This window comes from Gopherus evgoodei, chromosome 14 (assembly GCF_007399415.2).
Source record: "Gopherus evgoodei ecotype Sinaloan lineage chromosome 14, rGopEvg1_v1.p, whole genome shotgun sequence".
Lineage (NCBI taxonomy): Eukaryota > Metazoa > Chordata > Testudines > Testudinidae > Gopherus > Gopherus evgoodei.
The window spans coordinates 13,294,910-13,321,434 of record NC_044335.1 but is presented as its reverse complement, the minus strand read 5'-3'; the positions used below and the strand labels follow the sequence as shown (position 1 = coordinate 13,321,434).

The 26,525-nt window shown below is 40.6% G+C and overlaps 1 protein-coding gene across 5 annotated transcripts in view; it reads left to right on the top strand.

The window, feature by feature from the left end:
- The window catches only part of CASS4 (Cas scaffold protein family member 4), a 28,897-nt gene extending 5,341 nt beyond the window's left edge, over nt 1-23,556 (top strand). For 3 of the 5 annotated variants that reach the window (XM_030533481.1, XM_030533483.1, XM_030533482.1), the window contains 6 exons: nt 10,650-11,081; nt 15,543-15,647; nt 16,127-16,276; nt 18,960-20,318; nt 21,406-21,486; nt 22,282-23,556. In XM_030533481.1, coding sequence (XP_030389341.1) covers nt 10,650-11,081; nt 15,543-15,647; nt 16,127-16,276; nt 18,960-20,318; nt 21,406-21,486; nt 22,282-22,695 — 2,541 coding nt within the window. In that variant the 3' untranslated portion in view covers nt 22,696-23,556. The remainder of the gene's footprint in view (nt 1-10,649; nt 11,082-15,542; nt 15,648-16,126; nt 16,277-18,959; nt 20,319-21,405; nt 21,487-22,281) is intronic. The other 2 variants (XM_030533484.1, XM_030533485.1) reach the window with 2 other exon arrangements.
- Nucleotides 23,557-26,525: the final 2,969 nt, after the last annotated feature.

Sequence of the window (26,525 nt, the reverse complement as noted above, 5' to 3'; positions counted from 1 at the left end):
TTAACATCATCAGCTTCACCACCTTCTAATTATGTTTTCTGCATGTAGGTGGAAGTATGATTTAGTGATTATGGCTCGTCAAAAAAATTCCATCAGCTTTTGTTTGTTTGTTGAAGTGGAAAAGCTAGGTTTTCAACTTAATGAAAAGTTCCACAAGAAGTACCTGCTTTTCTAAAATTTTGAAATAGGAAAACAAAAGCCTTTGGGGAACTTTAAACAAACACTTGGGAATTTAACCATTTTTTTCTTTTCGTTGACATTTTCCAAATGGGGGGAAGAGGGGAAGGGAGCACATTTTCTGGCACCTCTGTCAAGGATTAGGGCCCTGGGAGCTAGGAGATCTGGCCTCTAGTCCTGATCCGGCTACTGATTCACTATGAACAGGCAAAATTAATCTCCAAGGTGCCACAAGTACTCGTCATTATTTTCTATGAGCCTGTTTCCCCAATTTCATTTTATTTTACCTTGGCTTTCAAATTTAATTCTGACCAAGTTCAGCCTGTCACTGTCATCTTATTTTAAATGTCATATGAGCCTGTGGGATAGTATGTAATCACCATTATGCTATTAAGGGGAAGAAAATGTAGCAACAACTAAAATGAAACCGATTAGATACATGGCATAATGGCACTACTGCAAATCAATTTCCTCTAGATCCAGTGGGCAATAAAGGAAACAATAGATGGGATTAGGGCACTGACTGAATCCCTTTACTGCTCAGTTTCCAGACTTTTTTACAACTTGAGCTTTTAAAAGGTGTACTGCACAGTGTATTACTCAGAGGGGCTAAAGTTCGGGGGGGGGGAAACGGTCCTTAATTTACAAAGTCTCTTTGGATGAAGCAGAGTAATGACGTTGTCTTCCAGTTCCTATTGGGTGGCAAAGTTTCCTGGCTGGACAAAAGACAGATCTTTTCTCTGCCTCTTTTCTATATCCCTCCTTTAATAATCCTCTAGACCAGTGGCCAGTTCTCAAACAGGGGTCAGGGGGCCCACAAGCAGGTTTCAAAAGGTCTGCAAACAGGGCAGGTGTTAGACTCACTGGGTCCCAGGGCAGAAAGCTGAAGACTCTCCTTGTGGGGTTGAAACCCACTGCCCCGAGCCCCACCACCTGGGGCTGAAGCCAAAGCCTGAGTAGCTTAGCTTCGCAGGGCTATCTATGGCATGAGGCCCTAGGCAATTGCCCTGCTTGCTACCCCCTGACACTGGGCCTGGGTTTTATATGGTGAAAAACAGGCCGGCCATGGAGTTTTTATAGATTGTTGGAGGGGCCTCAGAAAGAAAAAAGTTGAGAACCTTTGCTCTAGTCAGTCCTCTTTGTTGCCTACACGGACGGCTCCAGGCACCAGCACGCCAAGCGCGTGCTTGGGGCGGCAAGCCACAAGGGGCGCTATGCCAATCGCCACGAGGGCGGCAGGCAGGTTGCCTTTGGTGGCACGCCTGCGGAGAGTCTGCTGGTCTCGCGGCTTCGGCGGACCTCCCGGAGGCGTGCCACCAAATCCGCGGGACCGTGGACCTCCCGCAGGCAAGCCACCGAAGGCAGCCTGCCTGCCGTGCTTGGGGCGGCAAAATACCTAGAGCCACCCCTGGTTGCCTACTTTAGTGATGGGTATGTACAACCCAGCTGAAGCTCTCAATATGTCTTGAGATCTAAACTTGGTAATTGCCCCATTAAACATACCTAAAATATTAATAGGCTGCTAACCAGCAAGCCAACACATTTGGAGCCTTTAGGCTAAGGCAATTTTGAGATAGAATCAGGCAAAACATAAATAAATGAATTAAATACATTAAAAAATGGGTGGAGGGTGAATGTTTTCAAAAAGTTAAGTGCAGGGAATTTAAAAAAAAATTGTATTTTTAAAACTCATTTATTATTTTTGATCCCCAGCTTCCTAGAAAAGTTCTGCCAGGAGCTGTGGCATGCGAAATTTTAGTGAAACAGGGTGAAATCTGGCCCTGTTGAAGTCAATGGGAGTTTTGCCATTGACTTCAGTGGAGTCAGGAATTGATCTGTTTTGGGGGAGAGAGGAAGGAATTTGAGGTGGGTTGAAAAATAGATTTATAGTAAGAAGTTAGCTTAACTATGGAGCAACTACCAACTCCCCATAATACAGTACTGAGGAAACAGGACTCCATGTATAAAGTCTCCTCCAAAAGGTTCCGCCCATAGAATAGAAGCCAATTTTTCCAGTTTGGTAAGATCTTCATTCTTCCAAGACCTAAGCTGATCCTTCTGGATCTGAAATTTGTAGTTCTTGGGATTTTAAACCTGATGCTTAGATTCGCTGATCAAAAAACCTCTTCATTAATGCAGAGCTATGGTTGCCTTGTGGTATCTCATGCCCTTCCAGAAGAGTTCAATAACACTCAAACCACTAAAAAACAGGAAATGAACAGTTAATTAGATCCCTAAGTGGTCCTCTAACAGTTAGATAACCCTTTACATAGAGAATAAAATAGATACAGTGTTCCTCTCCATTCCTAACTCTCAAACACTTATTTATATCCAGTTCTGAAAAATTTCCATATGCAAAAACATGGGACTTCTGTTTATGGAACAAGTGTCGAATCAAGCCAAATAGTTAATGCTTGCTACATTTTTGCTCTTTTCTAGTTACGTTAACCACAAACAGAGGAACAGATGTAATGAAAGCATCTCAGATCAGCTGTGCTCCACCAAAAATGTTACACATCATCTACACCAAGAGCAAACCAAGGAGAGAGGGATAGCTCAGTGATTTGAGCATTGGCTTGCTAATCCCAGGGTTGTGAAACCAATTCTTGAGGGGGCCATGTAGGGATCTGGGGCAAAAATCTGTCAGGGACAGTATGTGGTCCTGCTGTAAAGGCAGGGGACTAGACTCAATGACCTTTCAAGGTCCCTTCCAGTTCTAAGAGAGAGATATATTTCCACATATATCTATATTAAAAAAAAATATGGTCCGGCATAGTCAGAATGAAGGCACATATATTTAGGGAAACTTCAGACAATTTGAGGATTTTTTTCCTTTTCTTCTGCATGTGTTAATATATTTTAACTGTTCGCAATCTACAGTTAATTTAATTTGTCAAGTTAAATTGGCCTAACTTAGACTACTATTTAAAAAGGACTCATCTGGGAACCTCATTCCACATCTCAAAAGGCATGTGGAGATTGTTTGTTTGTTCAGCTCTTTTCAGAGGTGAATAGATTAACTGGAAACAGTTCAGTAAACATGCCAAGAGGTGTCACTGATACATCAACATAATTGTTTTGCAAACTATCCACAGCTTTTAATTGTATCTTTTTCTTCTGCTCAAATATTTTGTCATCTTTTCCTGCACTAAAGCGTACTTTAAAGGTTTTAAAAGACACTCAAAGTGTGGCTACAACATCTTTTAAGAATGTAAGTCTCAATGTGCAGAAGGAATTCCCATGACTAAAAATCTGTGTTCAGATCTTTTAAATAGCTTTTTTAAAAAAAAAAAAAAAAAAAAGCAAACTAAAGACAATAGAAGGAAAAAATCTTTTTCTTTAGAAATTAAGATTCTGTCAAATGCCTATCATGGTTTTGGATTGTATTAAATAATAATAAAATTAATAATTCATAAGGATTTTCAAAAACAATTTGCAGATGTCCATAAGTGAAATGCCAGCACTTTGAAACCTTGCTGACTATTGTAACATGCAATATTTTGCTAGTAACATTTGCTTATATTTATACTAGATTTTATCTTCTTTACCATGGTTGTGTAATTTAGTTCTTGGAAATATTAATTCTATATCATGCTGTAAAATAACATTTTTCTTTATTTATAAATATATGCCATGTTTTTCTATATGTAGCTATAGCTACTTGAGGTTAAATAATTGCATTGTCAGCTTTGTGGACTTCTAACAACTTTATTTCCCATTATTTTTCATTAATAGACATACAATTACAGAGCAACTTTCATCCTGAAGGATCCCAAAGTGCTTCCCAAATTCTTGTACTGCACGTTCATGAATCATTTCAGGTTGGGAAGTGGAGATTAGCAGCCAGGCAGATCATGGGACCTATGTCAGTGCAAAACCTTTTCAGATTTTGTCTGATCAAGTGCATTATGTGATAAGGAAGAATTTAATTTACCTTTTCAGAAAGATGAAAGGTTGTGTTAACTGAACTAGGATTCTAACTTGTGTTGCCAGGGAACTAAAACTGCTGTTTTGAGACAGCAAAACCATCTCCGTTATCAGCCTTTAATGTGACTTTCCTCCCTTCAAGCTATGGAATTAATTCATGTGGTTATAAATAGGGGTTATATATACATATTCAAAGAAGGCTTAGGGATGATGTTCACTCTCTAGGCCTAAATTCGTTATTGGCTCTCTGAAATTTGCCTGGTGCTGGGAGTGATTAACACATCACCTGTTGAGGTACCTTCATGAAGTGTTGTATTTGGTTTCTAATAAATCATGTTCCTTTATCTTTTTATGATAGCAGTGGGGTTTATGGGGAAAATGTTTGTGTCCTTGCTATACTGCCTTTTTAGGGAACATGGGACCTTTAAAGAAGCAACAACCAACACAGACAAAAATACTTTGATCTGATCTCTGCTGCTTTAGTGTTTATTGAATTGAATATTTCAAGTGTGCATTAAAGAGAAGTATAGAGATCACGTAAAACTACCCAAGAGCTGCATACAGCTGGCCTAGTCCGCATTGTGTGGCTGATGGTGTTAGACAGCCAGTTTCCGGTTCTCTGGTAACAAACAAAAATGCAATTCCCATTGGCTTCAGAGCAGAACTATCTCTTATCCCAGCAGCCCACAGAGGTCTCAGTGATCGTGGGAATGATTGACTAATAAACACACACACAATCTTCCTGGAGCATTTCTGCTTAAATAACAGAAAGAGTCTGTGATAGTGAGCCTTTGTACATGTCCCAGGCAAGTGTGAAAGCATATTTGGGGCCTGGTTTTGAAAAATGAGCTGAAGTTTGGTGCCCCCAATTCTGCACCCACAAATAATCTTGGGGCAAATAACTGCAGATACTGTTGATGACACACAAATATCTAGCAGCCTGACTGTACTGGCAGATCAGGTTTAAATGTGTGTTTAAATCTCATAAAATGGGTCTGCAGTTATTTGCAGCCACAAAATTATGCACATAGTTACTGTGGGCACAAAATCAGGTACCAGGCTGAGCTCCTTTAAGAGTCAGTGTCTTATTGTAAAGCGTCTCGGAACAACTAGAGCAACGAATGGCTGTTTAGTAATTCATTGTGCTTCTCAGAGTAAATGAAAATCCGAGAATGGAGGATCTGAGTGCAGTTTTCTATGCTGTGAGAGTACTGGTGAATGGCAGAGCAAAGACCAGGGAATGATGGCTCCTGATGTTATGCCAGGTTCTGTCAGTGACTCTCTTAATCTCACTGTACCTCAGTTTAGTCACCTATAAAACCAGTATAATAATAACTTCCTCACAGGGGTATTAAAGAGGGCTTTAGTCTGCCAATCTAGCATATTTCACCAGCACTAAATTTACTTAGGCCATGTCTACACTTACAGTTGTGCAGCGCTGGTAGTTACAGCTGTGTTCGTACAGCTGTGTAGGGCCAGCGCTGCAGTGTGGCCACACTGACAGCTATCAGCGCTGCAGTGTGGCCACATTTGCAGCACTTGCAGCGCTGTTGGGAGTGGTGTATTGTGGGCAGCTATCCCAGCATTCAAGTGGCTGCAACGTGCTTTTCAAAAGAGGGGGGTGGGGTGGAATGTGACAGGGAGCGTGGAGGAGACAGACAGAATGGATTTTTGGAGTTGACACTGTTCTCAGCTCCCTGCCTTGCAAGTTCTAAGGACTGGAAGACACACAGTGCCTACCTTCAATCATTTTAAAAGTTCTAACTCCCTTCCCCCACTCCTCTCTCATTCACTAAATGCAAATTATGTACTTCTAAATACCTGTCAGACCAGATAAGCAACTGCTGAACACGGACTCCCCCCTCCCCCTCTGCCGTGTGAGAGTGCTGTTTCTCTCTTCAAGCAAACAGCTGTGAACATTCCAAAGTAATTCCCCTGCCTGCCTCCGCTCGCTCAGCAAACAGGAGCTGTGTTTGTTTTTTAAATAAGCAGTTTGGCTGAACTCCGAGCTCTCCCTTTCTTCCAGTTTGTTGTGGACAGGAATCTGGGATACTTCCTTATACCCCGGAGGTCAATAAAAGCGCTGGTGGGCGTCCACACTTGCTGACCAGCGCTGGATCACCAGCGCTGGAATCCCTACACCCGAGGCTCGACCGGGTGTACAGCCAGCGCTGCAACCAGGGAGTTCCAGCGCTGGCCGTGCTTTGCAAGTGTGGCCACATCCTAAGTTGCAGCGCTGTAACCCCCTCACCAGCGCTGCAACTCTCTAGTGTAGCCATGGCCTTACAAATGATTTTCAAAGTGTGTGCACATCACCCATTCAGGTGCTGGCCCATGATTGGGGCTCCAAAGTATTACTGTGATACAAATAATATGTAATGATTATAGAGCTGCTAAAAGCTATATTAAAAGCTGATATAGATTCCTTAGACAAAAGGTACTACATAAAGTATTATGCTCATTCGCTCACTCCCTAGCTGTCAAAGTTCTAAGAGTCATGATTACTAACCACCATAGTCAGAAAGGAAATGAGAGGGGAAAAATGGTACTTACAATACTTATTAATAGATAGGCAAAGGAGAACACAAGGCATGGAACAAAGGCAAAGCTGTACAATTTACCATTTTTATGCCCTTCAAAAATGTTCTTTTTTCTTTATTTTGTGGAGCTCGGGGTAATTGCAGAACCTGCTTCACTGGCTTTGTGTTGCTGGGCTGGTGTAACAATATGCTGTTGTGGTTTTCCCTTAGTCCTTCATTACTGTGAACACAGAAAATGCACAGAAATCTGAAACCTTTCAAAGGAGGAAGCTGGGGTTTTGCAACAAGATCTAGATGCAAAATGCTTTACAATTTATGGCAGGAATTAGTGCCAGGAGATTAAAGTAACAACAGTAAATTAACAAACATTTAGAATTTGGGTGATAACATTGTAGCACATTTATAAGGTTTCGTAAGTGTTTCCGCATGCTGCTAAAATCTCTTCAAATATGAGTGCGAAGAAAAATAGGCCTAAAATCCTCACTAATATACTCGGGCAGTTTCCATGTCTTTTGAACATACAGTGACAATTTTCATACATCATATCATCCAACGGATGAACAGACAATAACACTTACAATCATAAGATTTATTATAGCAGTCAGATTACTGGTCTCTCTATTCTGGAATCAGACTTCCAGCAGTGGCCAGTACCTGTGCTCCAGAGGAGAGGCACAGGAAGAAATCCTATAGTATCTCCTGATTGTGCAGTGCAGAACAGGGAGATGGAAGGGAATTGGCTCCTGACCCCCATGGTGCTGACCATATTCACTGAAGCACGAGATTTACCTTAGTATCACTCTAGGTTGCATAGCTATATTAATGGCCATAAAATTACTCTTTGCCCTTCTGTAAATCTCATTAAGGTATTTGTGACACAATGACTTCCCTTGGGACCAAAGTCCACACGTCAATATATGCAATGTAGAGGCATCTTTGTTTTCATTTGTTCCAAACTGACTGCCTTCTCAAATCCAGTTTAGCCACAGAACACAAACAATCATATTTATGAATGTTTGCTTATAAGTTATAACGCACTCTGGGCCACGTGCACAGTTTTTATTAACAATGCCAATATTACATGCATCTGAGGAAGTGGGTATTCACCCACGAAAGCTCATGCTCCAAAACGTCTGTTAGTCTATAAGGTGCCACAGGATTCTTTGCTGCTTTTAAGGGACAAACTGACTCCTATACTTAAGAAGATGAGGCCTCATTTTCGCTAAGCCTCCAACTAATTTTTTGTTCCCCCTTGGTTATTATTGGACCTTGATAATGATTCACCAGATGAAACATTTATTTGTACAGGTCTAATAAAACTTTTCTGTAACAATTTTTGCTGCAGAATGAACTTTAAGAGACAAGAATAAAGGATGGGGATTAAGGATTCTTCAGTGTCATCTCTGAGAGTGGGATTGTCTTGCCCCATATATTTACAGTAGAAGGAGACCCATCTATTCCCATGCAAGGAGATTAGAGAGTACTTGGCATATTTCCTCCAGAAATGCCTGATGAAATCACGTTTGAGTGTCACTGAAGAACTGATGATGTGACTGTTATTTCATACATTCATATAACATGGGCCATAACTTGTGGTCCTTATTTGCAGAAATTCCTACTGAAGTACATGGGTCAAGCTTAAATTTCTTGCAAGTGCATTCAACCCTTCTGAAATCAGATTGTTTTATTTACACTGCAATTGCAGACTCAGGCATAAAAATACTTACCATAGCGTTTTCTCAACAAATAATTAGCGACAGATAGGTTGATGGTCAAATGTCTTTTCAAGTCATATCATGGATATCAGCTCTCATTTACTTTGGTGCAACTAGGAAATGGTTTTGTGCTTACCATTCCATTTTGGAACTCCTTTATCTGGCTTTATTTCCTGGTTATGCCACAGGTTTCCTGTGAGAGCTTAGACAAGTCACTTAATTGCTCTATGCCTCAGTTGCACCCCATCTGCAAAATGATGATATAAATATTCCCTTTGTTCATCCTTTCTATTTAGCTCACAAGCTCTTAGGGGCAGGGACTGTCCGTTACTGTATGTTGATACAGTGCATAGCACAGTGGGACCCCACTATTGGTTGGAGTCGCTTGCTGCTATCGTAATGTTACTGCTAATCATACTAGGAAAATCTGGCCTTTATTCACAATTGTGACAATGTGAAATGCCCTATCCATCTCTGGGTTATACTGTATGATGAGATTATAGAATGTCTCACTGAAACACAGGTGGTCCCAAGCATTTGGTATCGTCAAAGCAGAATTTGGGACTGACACGTACAAGGCGACAAGAGCATTTTAATCAGACTAGGACATAAGGTAAGTGGGACTGTTGCTGTCCATCTCTGACAGCTGCTAGTGCAGTATGTGTGGATAAACCCATGTATCATAAAAGGGCTATTGTTCCCAGCCATCCCGATGAAGAAATTTATGCTACCAACAACAGGCCACTTTTATCAGCTGAGCTGACAAATTGATTTTCTTCTCCTGATACTTCAAACCAGCTGTTGCTTTATGGCAAATGCGCTGGATAAAAATACAAGGCATTATGTTTCCAGTGCAGACGCTATCTCTTTGGACATTACTTCTGGATAAGAAACTGTTTTTCCTAATCCACATTCCATGGGGAAAGTGGTTGATCTTATTTTGAAGCTGAAAATAAATCCACGTATGGGAAATAGTATGTGCATACTTCTTTTTGTTCTTTCATCAGCTGTAGTAAATTGTACAAAATGCCTCCAATGATGAACACCAGGCTTGCTATTACTTTTGGCTGTTTTAATGATAGTAAAATCAATTGCTTACTAAAACCCTGAGTTCTAAGAACAAAACATGTTTAGCCACGTGCACATGATTACCATAAATATTCAGTCAAGTGGAAGCATAGTTCACTGGGTTAATATGCTTGTCTGGGATTTAGCAGATGTGGGTTCAAGTCCCTGCTCTGTCACAAATGTGTAGTGTGCCTTAGTTCCCACCTATAAAATGTGGCTAATAGCACTTCCTAACCTAATGGGAATGCAGTGAGGATAAATACATGAGAAGATGCTTGGATGCTATCATAATGGGGGCAATATAAGTATCTCATGGAGATTATCTTCCACAAATAAAGTAAATAACATCATTATTCTCAGATCTGTTATTATGTTCATTGATTTGAAATTTCCTTAATCTCATGCTCATAGCAGAGGGTCTTGCCTACTCTGAATATTTTAGGGGAATCTCACCCCACCCCTGTGCTGGCACTGGTGCTTCTCTCCCAGTACTAACACTGGTGGAAATGCTAGTGTAGACTGGCCACTGTTGTATTTACTGTACTTTGTCATCTAGAATGGCTGGGTTATTTTCATGATATTTTCTTGAAATCCTCAGGGTAGTGACTACCAGGTGGTTCATTTATATCTGGCTCTAAGAAAGGAAATGAATAATAACACCCCCAGCATTGTGTTTTATGTGAAAAGAGAGGGAGGATGGATATGTGGTTAACACTAGAAGCTGTGAGGCATTGAGATACCAGATGTGATAGAGTTGTAGATAGGTAGATTGATTAGATAGAAGATGGAGATGAGGGTTCTATTCTTGAATCTGCCTCAGACTTCCTGTGTGACTTTAGTAGCTTTCTGCCTTAGTACCCTTATCAGGAAAAACTCAGCTAATGTGCTTTCCTACTTTCCAGGGGTGTTCATGAGACTTATTTAATTCATGTTTTCATTGAGATCCTCCGATGGAAGGTGCTGGAGAAATGCACAGTATTATTTTGGTATTATTTATTTCTGTAACACACTAAAGCATGGCAGGCATATGTTCAAAAAGTTTAACTTCATAAAACCAGTGCCTTGAGAACTCACCCTTAGGATAAATATTAGCAGTTTTGAATTTGCATGAATTTAGGTGCTGAGAAATGTTAGTCTGGTAGCTCCATATAATACTTTTAAATAATACAAGCTGTGCAAATGTTACTGCATGTGGTTTTTTAAATTTGTTTTTCCTCTCTAGAATACTTTGGCAAAAGCATTATATGACAACAAGGCTGAGTGTTCAGATGAGCTAGCCTTCCGCAAAGGAGACATCCTAACAGTTCTTGAGCAGAATGTCTTAGAGAGTGAAGGATGGTGGAAATGTTCCCTCCATGGAAGACAAGGCCTAGCTCCTGCTAATCGCCTCCAACTCCTTGCTGGTTCCCAGGCAGGCATGTTGCCGCCCTCCTCTGAACATGATTCCCGGGAATTGCACATCTGTCAACAAAATATCTACCAGGTCCCATCAGCTCCCAAGTCTTCCACATTGTCACCTACGTATGAACGGATGGACAGTTGGATTAAGCCAGTTCGTTCTCCTGTTTCTTCTCCACCTACTCAAGAAATATATCAGGTGCCAGCTTTAGCTGCACAATTATTCAGTGAAAAGACCCAAAGCCTAACCAATCAGGTAAGAATATAAGCAAGTATTAAGATGCCAAGTGTTGGAAAATACCAGTGAGAGGGGAAAGGAAGCCTGATGGTTTTTACTTTTTCATGGACTTGAGAATTTCAGTTGAAAGTTGCAGTGAAGTCAGTCAAGTAAATGATGCTTTATTTAGGCAACTTGAATAAATACTGTGATACATTCATAGCATTCTACTGGAAATGTTCCTATAAAACAATACAGTCATCCCTGGAATCATAACATCCTCCACTGAAATACAGCCACCTCTGTGGCAGTAAGTGGCAGTTATATAACGCCCAACCATTTAGGACAGGAAGTGAAGAGGAATATAATAACTGCTTTGAGTGGAAGATGAGATTTATGGGTCCTACAAAATTGCTTAAAATTCCTTAAGCTGTAAAATTCCAGAGCTTCATACTTCAGTGGTTGAGGCACAGATACACATTTCTTCACATTTGTGGGGTTGACACTTATAGAAGATAATTTGTAACAATGTGTCAAGTATCAGAGGGGTTGCTGTGTTAGTCCAGATCTGTAAAAAGCGACAGAGTCCTGGGGCACCTTATAGACTAACATATGTATTGGAGCATAAGCTTTCGTGGGTGAATACCCACTTCATGCATCCGACAAAGTGGATATTAACCTACGAAAGCTTATGCTCCAATACATCTGTTAATCTATAAGGTGCCACAGGACTCTTTTTTTCTTGTAAGAATGTGGTTATACAACAGGGTTTCTCAAACTGGGGCAGCTGCTTGTGTAGGGAAAGCCCCTGGAGTGCCGGGCCGGTGTGTTTACCTGCCCCATCCACAGGTCTGGCTGATTGCGGCTCCCACTGGCCGCGGATCGCTGCTCTGGGCCAATGGGGGCTGCTGGAAGCGATGCGGGGGGTGGGACTTACTGGCCACTGCTTCCAGCAACTCTCATTAGCCCGGAGCAGCAATCCGCTGCCAGTGGGAGCCACGATTGGCTGGACCTGCAGACGGGACAGGTAAACACACCAGCCCAGCCCACCAGAGGCTTTCCCTATACAAGCACCGACCGCTGTTTGAGAAACCCTGTTATAGAACTGCTCAGCCAGACTGTCATCTTCTCTCATTGAGATGCTGCAATGCTCTTCCCTTTAGTCTCTCCACATCCCAGTTCTTTCACAAGTTCATAATGCTGCTGCCAGTCTTCTCATGCACCAGGTCACCCCCTTCTCCAGTCAACTCCATTGACTCCCATTTCAGGAGTCACTTCAAAACTGCTCCCTTGTTTCAGCTTCTCAGTGAGAGACCCTCTCTTTCTCTGTTCATGCTTTCTTAGGGTTGGATGCATGATTACCCAGTTCACATTTGGGTGATCCCATCAATACTCAGGTGCTCCAACAGCCCATTTAAGTGCCCATATTATTCTTATTAAACGTGAATTGAGTGCCCTAACATAGGCAGTTGAAAACTGCCATCCCTGTAGCAAATAACTGCCTCAGAGGCCTTCCTAATTAAAAATGAGCAGTAATAGCAGGGATTTATCAGTGCAGTTCACTACAGTTTATTTTACTTTACTTTATGTTTTGTCTCACAGGCTCATGGGGCCTTGGGTATGGGAGCTTCACACTAATCATCCCCTAAATTAGTTCTTAAACTTTTGTACTGGTGACCCCTTTCACATAGCAAGCCTCTGAGCGCGACCCCCCCCCCCTTATAAATTAAAAAAACACTTTTTAATATATTTAACACCATTATAAATGCTGGAGGCAGGGTTTGGGGTGGAGGCTGACAGCTTGCGACCTCCCGTGTAATAACCTCACGACCCTTGAGGGGTCCCGATCCCCAGTTTGAGAACCCCTGTCCTAAATGAAACGTATGCTACAAAGGTTAAATGATCTAAGGCAGAGATTTAAATATTAAGTCAGTCTATAAAGGATGCAGGTGATTCATCTAATCATTTACTCTGGGCCATCATTTCACTCCATTTACTTCCTTTAGCCATCTTCCCTACCTTTGCATCAGAAGGAAAGATACAGTGACAACAGGGTTGCTCTATGCATTACCTGGTGAACAGATGCTGAAAAACCAAGTGAACTTAGTGTCACTGTGGAGATTGAGGTCCATTTTTTTCAAAATAGCACTCCCAGTTTCCCTGGGTGATTACCATAATTGCACAATCGAACTGTGTAACTGAATGTGCAAAGGAACATAATTAGCCTTCTGCACAGGCAATGACCTGATCTATGCACCTAATTACAAAGAAGGCATACACTAATTGGGTATGACATTTCATGAACATTTTGTATATTCAATTGTGCCCCCAACTTTAAAAAAAAAATCAGGCTCTGAAATTTTCACATACCCATTTTCTATTGAATTAGGAGCACAAGCTGAGAGTTACATGGCTTTGCTATCTATCTATCTATCTATCTATCTATCTATCTATCTATCTATCTATACTGTTGCCCTGTGATACCTGCTAAGCTGCTATCTTATATGTTGTATCTACCTTGTTCAGCTCTTGCTGTTTTCTTTAACAAGGAACGAAAAATACTTTAAAATCTTTAAGATGTTTCTAATACTTACACTTTCAGGTTTGTCTGAGCTATATCACAGTTGCTACTACAAAGAACAACTGTACCACAGGAGTCAGCAGCCACAGATACACACGCATTTAAAGGTGTAGAAGTAGACAGCCCATCTAAGTGCAGCAGTACAAATTGACGTATCCTAGATTACCCCATATAGATGGTATGGGACAACTGGCATATCTTCTGACATGTTCAGCTGTTCTCTCAGCAGCTGGGTGAAGCTATTTAGTCTTTGAGGGACTCTGATTGAAAAAAATAAGCCCCTCTGAAAAAAAAACTGCGAGCATTCTCCACCTACATTTTAAAGATTGTAATTTTGTTACTTCTCATCCAATAAAAATTTCAGCCATTTGTTGTCTTAGCCTGCCTGACCTTGAAAATATACAAAGCGATTTATTTTCTGTAGCAAATCTGGTAATAGGGTGCGATATTCACATTTTACTATCAACCAAATAAGATTGTCTGTATGTGAAAGTAGGTTTGGGCCAAACCAGAACCTTTTAGCTGGACTCTACTTACCTTCTTACCTACTCTGCGCAGAAAAATAAAGCCTCCTCTTATAGTTCTGTCAGCGCAGATGGTTTGTAAGAGAGATGGCTCCTTTTGCAGAATAATAATGGAATTCATGTTCATTTATTTATTTCCTGTCCTTACAAGAAACCATCGTTTCAGTCAGCCAGGCCTTTCTCAAATATGAAACAGGGAGATAAAAAGCTAGGACCTTGTCCTTCCGCCACACAATATGTCCTTCTGCCACATTGCTCTGAATTTGGTGGGTATGATTGTTAATATGGTGGAGAAGAACACTGCCTCTCACTTTTAAATGGCTTATTGCAACATAAAGCTTCAGTAGAATCTCCTTCGGGTCAGAAATTTGATGTTGCAATGGTTTATTTATAGACCCACTGTGCAGTCCCAAGGGCATCTCACTGCTGAATAGACAAAATTCAGGGTGGTTTTGGAGTGAGTGAAAAATTCTTTTCCCAGTGTTCGCTTCTATTAGCAGTCTGCTAGCATTTTAGCTAAACTTATCCAAAGCCTCCAGTCTGTGGAGGTATTTTCATTTCTATGCCTCTTAAAACAACGTTTCAAGCAAACGATGAAATAAATCTGTAACTGGTCTATGCATTAGAGCGCCCTCATCAGGCTCATGTGCTCTAGGGGTTGGACAGGACCAGAGGTAAAGATGAGAACAACAGATTTGCTTCTTCTCAGAAAAGTCCAACCTCCTTTATAGTACCGTATACTTTAATAATTGTGGTGCTACCACCCACTATAATCTAATTTCAGATGTCTTGCAAAAGCTCTGAAGTGTCCCTAGCCTCTATTTGCCAGAAGCTGGGAATGGGTGACATGGAATGGATCACTTGATGATTACCTGTTTTTTTCATTCCCTCTGAAGCACCTTGCACTGGCCACTGTCAGAAGACAGGATACTAGCTAGATGGACCAGTGGTCTGACTCAGTAAGGCCGTTCCTATGTTCCTGAACCCGTAGGAAAGCTGATGTAGAAACCCCATGGACCTCTTTTCAGTTGTTCTGCTTTTTGGGAGCCAAAAGATCTGGTTGGTATCTGGATCGGGATTTATTCACTACACATCTTTTCTATTTCCTGGGCTATATGTGAGGCAGAATGCTTTTAATATGTCAATAATTCATCTCTGAAATAGAGTGGAAATACTAGTAAAGGGGATTTATAGGAAAAATAAACCCTGTCTGCTTAAAAGGTAGACGATGAGCAGTTTTCAAGTTTAGGATCAATGAATATTTGACAGAAGCTTTTTAATTAACACCCCAAAAGGAATTCTTCCAGCAATGGCCGTCAGACTCTTTCCATTCTCACAGATGCCCTAAGGTCACTTTAACTTTCTCATTACATTCTTCTTTTTCCCCCCCACAAGCACCGATTTACTCTTCCCACAGCATCTCGGGCCTCCATACCATATATACAAAGGGAGGTTTATGATGTTCCATCACCACAACACCGGGTGGCCTTATGCATTCAGGTGAGTCCTGTCATGTCCCTGAATATGTCCATCAAGTGGGACTGGAATTCAGGACTTCTGAGTTCCTTATCATATGCAACTGTACTAGAAAATTTAAAAGTAAATGATAACTTTTATATTAATTTATTGTTTGAACTATGCTATAAAGATTGGTGGAGAATTCTATAGGAAAGTTTAAAAACTGATAAGAATCTCATTCTCTTTTAAATTTGATAGATTTTTTTAAAATAATTTATTTGAATCCAAATCTTCAAAAATTGAGTGTAACATCCAACTGCGCCACCTAGTGCCCATCCCCCCTCCCTACAGCATTATGATTTTATTCTACAGTCCACTCCAGTAGATTCTAAGAACTGTATCCTGCTCTGCGTACACACGCAGAATACCTGCATGAACTCAAGACAGTTACGTCCCTAAGTCTTCAAGTTGGTGCTGTGATAAACAGAATTTAAGCCAACCTTACTTTTGTATTTTATCAGAGGTGTGCCACTCCACCCGCAGCCAGAAAGGGCTCTGTGCCGATCCTCTACAAAGAATATATCCAGGAAGAGCAGCAACAGCTTTATGACATCCCATCCAGCCTGGAAAAGGCAGAAATCTATGTCCAGCAAGACTCTCCAGTGGGCAGTGTAAGTGTTACTCACTGAATGGCAGAGAATAGTCTCTCAATACTGTCACGCTCATACAGCAGAACACATGAAAAGGTGTATGGTTATACTAATATGCTGTACATGCCTCTGATTTGAGATGGGGCACCAGCACAATAGTTAAGTGCCATCAATCTGTCAGGAAGAATAAACATAAAAACAACACTACTTGAATGTTACATTTCTTTAATATCATAGAACCATAGACATGTAGGACTGGAAGGGACCTTGAGGTATCTAGTCCCTCCCCCTGTGCTGAGACAGGGCCAAGTGCACCTGTCCTAGATGATCCTTGACAAGTGTTTGTCTAACTTGTTCTTTAAAAACTCCAGTGATGGGGATTCCACAAAGTCCCTCCATAACCTCTTCGAGAACTTAACTGTCCTTATAGTTGGAAAGTTTTTCCTAATATCTAACGTAAATCTCCCTCGCTACAGATTAAGCCCATTATTTCATTTCCTACCTTCAGAGGACATGGAGAACAGTTGATCATGGTCCTCTTTATAACAGCCCTTAACATATTTGAAGACCGTTATAAAGTCCCCCCTTTGGTCTTTTTTTCCTCAAGTCTAAACATACCCACTTTTTTAACTTTTCACCATAGATCAGGTTTTCTAAACCTTTTATCATTTTTGTTTCTCTCCTCTGGACTTTCTCCATTTTGTTCACATCTTTCTTAATGTGTGCTGCCCCAAACTGGACACAATATCCCAGAGTACTAGCCTTTTTTTGCAACTCCATTACACAGTTGATTCACATTCAATTTGTGATCCACTATAACCCTCTCCCCAAATCCTTCTCTATAGTAGTATTACCCAGCTTTTTTGTATTTCCTCTTTTTGTATTCGTGCTTTTTTTCCTTCTTAAGTGCACTTTGCATTTTCTTGTATTGAATGTAATCTTATAGATTTCAGATCAATTCTCCAATTTGTCAAGGTCATTTTGAATTCTAAACCTGTCCTCAAAAGTACTTGCAACACCTCCTGTCTTGATATAGTCCGCAAATTTTATAAGCATACTCTCCACTCCATTATCCAAGTCATTAATGAAAATGTTGAATAGTACTTGACCCAGAACAGACTCCCACAGGACCCCAATAGACATGTCCTCCCTGCTTTACAGAGAACCATTGATAACTATTCTTTTAGTGTGGTTTTTCAGTCAGTTGTGCATCCATTTTATAGTAATTTAATCTAGACCACATTTGGTAGATTTCTTATTTTTAATATTAAGTAAGTTTAAAGTAAGAAATGAGACTAGTTATACTGGATATCTGCTGGAGATGGAACTATCATTATATTTGTTTGCTTACTATATTTAAAGTGACATTGTCACTAAAAAAGGTGACTCACGAAACTATTTGGTAAGTAAAAGTGATGTCAGATTCTTATATTCTTGAATATCTGAATGTTTGTAACCTTGAAGCAGAAACAAATAACTTGCATTGTATTGTAAGAAGAGAGTGCGGTCTAGTGGCTATAGCTCTGCCAATGACTTACTGTACAACCTTGGGCAAGACACTCAATCTATGCGTATCACACTGCATCCACTTAAAAATAGGAATTATATTAATAGTAGTAATAATTGTATCATGCCAAAAAGTGTGCTGGGAGCTTTACAAGGATAACCAAATAGATAATGAGATCCATGTCCCAAAGAACTTACAATTTTAAATACATAATACTTACACCTCATGGGGATGTGGTGAGACTTCACCAGTATTTTTAAAGCATTTTGAGATCCTTGGGTGACAAGTGAAAACTGTAGGCTCAGTCGTGATGAGTGGACACTGGCTTGCTTTGGGGGTAGTGTTAGGGGGCACACTCCAGCTTAAACTCTGAGAGGGATTGTGCCTCAGTGAGCGTCCCATTGTTCAGGGGAGCCATTAGAGGTGCAGCTTGCCCATGCCTTGTATATCTGGCCAGCTGCATGGACCAATGAAGAAGGGAAAGTCAGGGATCCACCTCTTCCCTGCCACTTGTGAGGGTGTCTTGCACCCCTGGAAACTTTGGCAAATCACAGACTCTGCAATTGTGCTCAGCGACTGCACACTCCTGTTGCATCTTGAACTCCCTCCTCACCACCCTTGTAAAACAGCAAAGTACTATCTGGCCTGAAGTGTATATTATTCTTATATTGGCCTTATTGCACCAGAATCAGTCATCATTTTGCAGGCTGTAGAGGTCAGATGTACACAAGCAGCTATTGTAGGCCATTGAATAAGACCAGTATGCATCTCAGGAAGCCTTTGAAAATGTAAACACAGTGCAATTATTTTAGTGTGGTCAACTATGCATCTTTTTTTAATTTGCGTGTGTGCATGGGTGTATATGACTACAGGAAATTAAAGAGGTTGGAATCAGTTCTGCTAGTTAACAGGCTCATGAAATCTTGTTTGCTGCACTATATAAAACTGTCCTTGATCGACATTACCTTACAGTTTGATAATCTGTGAATATGACAAATATATACTTGGTCAAAATATTAGATATTTCATATTTGTAATGTGATTGTGCATTTCAGAGAGGGAGCAGAATTAGAACTACGTGCCAGAGCCACAGCTGGTGTAAATCGGCATAGCTACATGGATTTCATTGACCTATGCCTATGGATCTGACCTTATATTTCTAAATGCCACTTATAAACCTTGTGTACTGCTTTCCAGGTGTATGATGTTCCCCCCACAACTGCAAGAGACCATGACATTTCACTACAAAATTTGCCTCAAATAAAATGTTTGGGTCATTATAACACCTTGCCAAATCCTCGGAAGTCAGAATGGATTTATGATATTCCGGTATCACCTGAAAAAATGGGTTTAAAAAAAGATCCTTCCGATAGTTCCCTGGAAAAGCAGGTACTGTATGACATACCGCCAGCCAGATATGGTACTAGTTTGCAAAATGTTCAACCAACAAATATCAAAAGCAAATCAGTGAATCCACAAATGTATGATGTCCCACCAACACAGAGAAAATTAACCTTTCCTGATATCTCTCATTATAATGTACCATCCTCACGTGACATGCTACTTTTGCAGCAAAACGGTAACTATCATGTTCCACCAAGCTTTCTGACTCCAAGGGTTGAGCAACAGAACTCTGAACCAAATGTTTATGATATTCCAAAAGTGCTGCCTACTGCTTTACAGCACAGGAAAGGGACTGAAAAAAACAAAAGTAGTTTTGGAAACCATACTTACAACATTCCTCCACAACTGTCAAAAGACGCCAAATTAGAACAAGACAGGTTATCAGTTTCCAGTGCGGACAGTAGAATCAATACCCTATCTACATCATCAAGCACTTCTGCTGAGTCCTCTTCTACGTCATCATCAGAAGAACCTGCAAAAGAAATTAACTTGGAGCTTGACTTAGCCATAGAGACATTGACCAAGCTGCAGCACAGTGTATCCAGTTCAGTTGCAAGTCTGATGATTTTTGTAAGCAGTAGGTGGAGATTCCAGGAACACCTGGAGACAAACCTTGAGGAAATCCATAGAGCAATTGATCACATAAAAGTGTCTTTGGGAGAATTCTTGGACTTTGCTCAAGTCATCAAGGTGAATGCCTCTTGCGTCACTGACAATAACCTTCAAACCAGAATTAAAACACAACTGAAAATTCTTAAAGACTCATTCCAGATCTTGGTAGAAACAAGAGAAGCACTGAATAACTGCAAATGGTCACTGGAAGTTCTGGTCATTAAGAAACTTCAGAATAACCCAGATGATCTTGATCGGTTTGTTATGGTAGCCCGCGCAATTCCAGATGATATCAAGAGATTTGTTTCTATTATCATAGCTAATGGAAAGCTTCTCTTCAAAAAGAATAGCAAGGAACAAGAGATCAAGTCACCAAAAATTGGTACAGACCATAAAATGGCAAAGCCGATCCCAATACCCAGAAGAAGAGAACTTGATTCACTCCAAAGAAATACTTTGGATAAACCAAACAAAAACAAAGTCTATTCTGAGAAATCAAGAGAAAATGTCACTGAAGACTGTGATTATGTTCAGTTACAGGTCAGTGTAACATGATTTGCTGGCAATTTTCTGCTTCATGTTGTTTGCAGGGAAGTTTACTTGCTCTATTTTAACTTTGCTTTATCACAAACCTCGCTTTGGTTTATGTTCAGTTTCACTTGCCAGCCAATTGCCTACCTCCAGGGCTTTGGGAGTGCTATGGCTGGCTACAAGTGCCACAGCAGCCACAACCATGGCAGTCAGTCAAATATAGAAGGACTAGAGAAGTGGGGCTTGTCCATTCTTCGAGAGCAATTCTTGAACTCACCACACAGATGTGCTTACGGTTAAATTTTCAGCCCAGTTTCAAACAATGTGTATCTTTAGGGTGCTATTTGTTTTGAGTCAGCATACTCAACATGAATGGATATGGCATAATTTTGTGTTTTGAGTGCACATCAGCTACGGTGCAGATGCAAGAAATGTCAGCTTCCTTGTTTGTGATTTGCTGGAAAATATGGCTTTGAGGTGTAGGGGTAATTTACAAAATGTGTTAACAAATAAACCAAATGGTCTAAGCAACTAAATTTTATACTGTAGATTACATGGCCTATTTATTAATTTTCCAGGTGCTTGTCAGTTGAGTAATTTTTCCAGAAAGGGAGAAATGCCAGAGACTCAAAGAAGCTCACTAGGAACATTGCTCTAGCTCTTGCTTTTACACCGATACTATGGGCAGAAGCATAAAACCTGGAAAGAGAGAGAGAGAAAATATTTAAATCAAATGCCAGGATATAATATCTAGACTTAAACAATATTGGAAGTTACTCTGGGAACAGAGTATAAAGAACAAGTATCAGACAGTAAATGGCTCTGTCATAACTGGAATACTATCATTAGCTGGAAGTAGTTCATTGATGATGGACCCGATGCTACTGCTCCTTTCAGGGTCAGCTCCTAAATTCTGTAGTAGAAATTACAGCTGATCAGTTATGCTTCTAGCAGCAGGTGTCATTGTATACAGTAGCAACATTTGGGCTGCATGTAATTTTTAAAACAAGGAATTCTTATGCCACTATATAAAACAAAACCTGACATAGTATGTTAAAACAATATAAAAATCATTTCAAGTGTTTTCATTTTTTAGAAGTCTCCTGGGTTGGAACAGGCACAAAAACCCCTTTCAGCTAAAGAGGTGGCAAAGAAGAATGCAGATTTAAAAACAAAGGTATTTCTGATTTTGAAAATTGTTGCTAGTAAAGGCTTTTGGTCCCTGAAGTTATAAATTGCTTCAACACCTTGTTGACATTTTTAAAAGCTAGAATTTGACTGGACAAATAAATTTTTATGAAGGGATATTTTGTCTTTAACTGACCTTTTGTCCGGGACCAGTGCTTGGAACAATTTACAAGTCCTGAAAGCATTTGTACTAGTCTAGGGAAGTCCTTCTAATCCTCATGTCATGAGATCCAGGCTTTTTAAATCATAGCATCATTTACTGTCTTGCCATGTTCACTTTATTTTGAGTATGGCTGAACCAGCTAATATCTCAAAAGCCACAATAAGAGACGAAAGCCTTGATTTTCAGAATTCTGATTACCCGCAACAACTCCCCTGAAGCCAATACCCTGTACAATCAGCCCTAAATGCTTTATAGTATTTGAAAACTAGAATTCAAAGTGTTCAACCTTTTGAAAGCATTGATTTTTCACTCCAGCAGTTCCTGTGACATCAGCTACTAAAATCACGTTGAAAGTGAAGTGTGTGTATGTGGGCAAAAGGCAGATTACAGTTAGGATCATATCATTTTAAGATCTGATATTTCATGGCCTACCAAGGCTAGAAATAGTGCTTTATCATTACAAAAGACCTCCAGGCTGTGACAATTTTGAGGCTGTGGCAAATCAGCCGCAGTGACGAGAAGAATAATTTATTTAATTGAAACTACAGGAGAATACAGGATAAGGAAACAATCTCTGTTACCAAACTGAATGTCTTTCTTGTTTTCTTCTCCCTTTTTTAGGTTTTGCCACCTTCAAAAAAGCATAATATTCAGAGCAACCTGGTCTTGGCAAAGAAAATCACTCTCTCAGAAAACTGTCGACTGTATTTTGGGGCCCTTCACAAGGCCATTAGTGTATTTACCAGTAGTCTTAGCAATAATCAACCACCTGAAATCTTCATAGCACAGAGCAAACTGATCATTATGGTGGGACAAAAGTTGGTGGATTCTCTCTGTCAGGAAACTCAAGAAAAGGATATTCGGAACGACATCCTCTGCAGCAGCAGCCATTTTTGTAGCCTGCTGAAGAACTTGGCTGTTGCCACCAAAAATGCTGCAGTACAGTATGCAAATGCAGGTGCCATGCAGGAACTTCAAAATCAAGCCAAAGAGCTGTCTAAATACACTCAGCAGTTTAGAGCGATGATGGAATGAAGAAGTCTTTCCATTCTTAGAAGAGAATCCTGGTGAAAACTTTGGGATCTCCCCCTATTTCTGGGTTTTAACCCCTCAACTATGGTATCCTGAGAGCTGAGGAAGACAGGACTCCACAAGAACTCAAATGCGAGTCTTATATCAGCCATACCCTGTAAAGGTTGCTGTTGGGCAATGAAAGGTGTATGAAGGCCCTGAGAGCAGGAGACACTAGGGACGTCTACACAGGCTGCGTCAGCAAGCCTCCCATTCCAGGTTGAGAGTTTTGGGTTAGTAGGGCATGTTCTGGTGCTCTAAAAACAGATGTATAGACAGCACTTTGAAGTGACAGAGAAACTTAACCCCTCCTAGGCTTCAGAGTTTGTGCTCTAGCCCAAGCTGCAATTTCAAAGCGCTGTCTATACACCTATCTTTAGAGTGCTAATGAAAGCTAGCTACCCCAAGTCTATTGCCCTAGGTGAGGAGGCTGACTCCCACGGGCTGTGTAGAAATACCCACTGTGACCAGGAATAGAATTTGTACTTTCTGCACAACAGTTTAGAGCACTGTTTGGAAAATGCTAAGTCAACCCTTTCAAGCAATCGTCTGAGCGGCTTGGCAAAAATTTCCATAGAGCATTGTTATACAATTATTTTATTATTTGTCTGATTTCTTATCTTTCCAAACAAAGCAGATAAATATATTTTTCTATTATTTTTCACTTGGAAATGTAAGTGTTTTAGTGGTTTTCTTGATAACAGACCAAGATTTAAACTGTGATATATTTTTATGTGAAGCCATCTTCATTCTCCCTTTTCCAGGGGTTTATTTACCGTATTTGTTTTAAACTACAGATTTTTTAATAAAATGTCATTTACAGATCATTCATATTACAGTGTTATGAGCACATTATGGAACAAATTCTGGCAGATTATGTATATATAGGCCTTAGAAAACCCATACCCAGCACCATAGAGAAAGCTGTGCTCCCCATTCTGGCTCTCATCTAAACCCATGGAGCAACTTCACAGGTCTTCCATGAGAGAAGCTATAATGGACCATTACAGAATTGGCCTCAAAGTTTAGGGAGCATGGTCAGCATGTTTATGATCACTAAACACACATAAGATCCGTGCAGGCGGTTCATGCAAAATTAGGGTGAATGTCAAGACAGGAATAATCTGTTTATTGGGCTGCTGCTGGCCAAAATATGCATGCACAGTAATGCTGCTTTTGCAGGATACATGTGCATTCATTTTGAAGACACTTCTGCATAGTTCAGGAATTTGATCCAATGATTTTTGTATGATTTTGCTCTCTCTGGTGCTCAGATATTATAGTGATGGGGGCCATATAAATACCTAGATAGGTTTTTGTGTGTTGTTTTGTATTTTTTTTACCAACTAATTTATTTTTTAAAAAATATGGCTTAAATTTTCAAGTCTTGTCTTCCTTTTGTAGGTACAACTTCTATCTGTATAATTTGCTTCTGATAATCAGGCAGATAGTTTTGCCAGTATTTGCAGTCACAATTCATTTGTGGATGCAAAAATGTGGGTGCAATTTGTCCCTGTAAAGAAAATTTGGCTGTCTCAGTGTAATGTTCCAACATGCAACAGAATGCATTGCTGAAACAGCTGCATTCAGACAGATTTACAATGGAAGTGCAAAGAAAAAATATTTAAGTCGCTCTTTATTTTGAACACACAGTATATATTTTGGCCTAGCCTGATATCTGCAGAAATTTGTTCTCTGCATTTCTGATGTTTAATTTTGTTCTTCTATTTTCCCTTTTAAATTAGTTTTACAATTTTTGTAGTTCACAAAATATTAATAAATAAATCAGTACAAATATGTTTAATTTATCAATATACCATTGCAAAAATGATGTTGTGCCTATGTCCTTAACAACTCTCTCACAGACTTAATTGGGCAGGGCAGGAGATTGGGTACTCGGTTTAGGTATCTCTTTCTAGTTATTTGATGCAAGAAAAGGGAGTGAGAATAGGAACAAGTAGTCATGAGGCTATCATTGATCCTATCAATTCAGACTAATAGCTGAACCAGTTTGCTCATTTCCCCATATTCTCCTAGCTGTGTTTTCTGAAAGCATTTTAATTTTAGAACCTTATTATCAAAACAAAACAAAAAAACAAACAGAAACAAATTCTGCTTTGAATCAGAAACTTTAAACGATGGTATCAATTAAGTAGGTTTAGTAACTCTGAGCTATAACTTGCTGAAAATCGCCTAAGAAACAACCACAAAGAAGTCTAATATAGTATATGTATAAAACCAGGGCAGAAGTAGGCCCTTTGATGGGGAAGTTACGGTAGTATTTTCTCTTGAAAGAAATGGAACCCCAACATAACTATTACTATTTGTTATTCTGATCAACAAAGAAAGAATGGGAAAGGATACATGTTAAGGTAGGGATTTTCAAATATAAAATGGGCACGTAATTTTACTGCACAATGTCCAACAGTAATCATTGGAGGGGTTTTAAAGGAGAATATCATAAACAGTATTGCAAGCATCACATTCAGGTACAAGAAGAGTAAATTACTAAAAAACACAAGGGTCTTAATATAATGAAAATGATTTATTAAAGAAACTGGCCCAGGATTTGGTAGAAGGATATAGTACCTTTTACTTCTAGGCTGCTTGTTTAAATTCAACCTTTCTGTTGCCTTTTTCAGTGGCCTACGAGAAATCTAATCTTAGTCTAGTTCTCAGTGGGAGGGTGTCCACTGTCATCCTTTTAGAGTCTCAGAACCAGGGGCAGCTCCAGGCCCCAAGCACGCTCCAGGCCCCAAGCACGGATGCTTGTGGCGGCAAGCCGCGGGGGGCACTCTGCCGGTGCTGCGAGGGCAGCAGGCAGGCTGCCTCCGGTGGTTTGCCTGTGGAGGGTCCGCTGGTCCCGCGGCTTCGGTGGACCTCCCGCAGACGGGACCAGTGGACCCTCAGTAGGCAAACTGCTGGAGGCAGCCTGCCTGCCGTGCTTGGGGCGGCAAAATCCCTAGAGCCACCCCTGCTCAGCACTAAGGATATGGTCTTAATGGACCTTGAAATTTACTGGATGGAGACACATGAGGAATAGCAATAAACCACAATCCTGCAATCTTAACTTTGGAAAAATTCCCACTGAAATTTTGTTTTGTGAAGGTGAAGGAGCTGGAGGAGGTAAAATGAAGTGTATGAGAAGTGCGTATGTGAAAGAGAAAGTGACATCACTATTGCTGCTTTGCATTCACACTGACATAAATCAAGGTCAAAGGTACACAAAAGAGAGACCCTAAAGGCAGGCTGTTCTCAGAGGCTGGCCAATGAAATCTGAAAAAGGTTCAGAAAAGGGCTCATTTTATTTACATACATCTTTCATTCATGCCTGCCAGTGCATGAATCCATTCTGTTGACCTGTTCTCATGTCCCCAGGCCCAGGTATTTGTCCCTTGTGCCAGGACTCGTCTTTGTGTGTGGTCCCTGTGTATGCAAATATGCCAATGTCTATCCCCATGTGCCCATGCATCCTTGTGTACCTACATGTCAGTGCCCAATCTTCTGTGTTTTGTGCCTGTGCTGTCCCTGTGTGCCAACATGCTAGTGTCCGACCCTTATACCTGTGCCATCTCAGTTTGCCAGTATGTCAGTGCCCATCCCTATGTGCCTGTGTTGTCCTTGTGTGCCTCTGCCAATGTCCATCCCCATACACTCGAGGGTTGTCACTTGTGAGCAGGGCTGGCTCCAGGCACCAGCCCAGCAAGCAGGTGCTTGGGGTGGCCAAGGGGAAGGGGCGGCATGTTGGGGTCTTTGGTAGCAATTTGGCAGCGGGTCCCTTTTGGAGGGAAGGA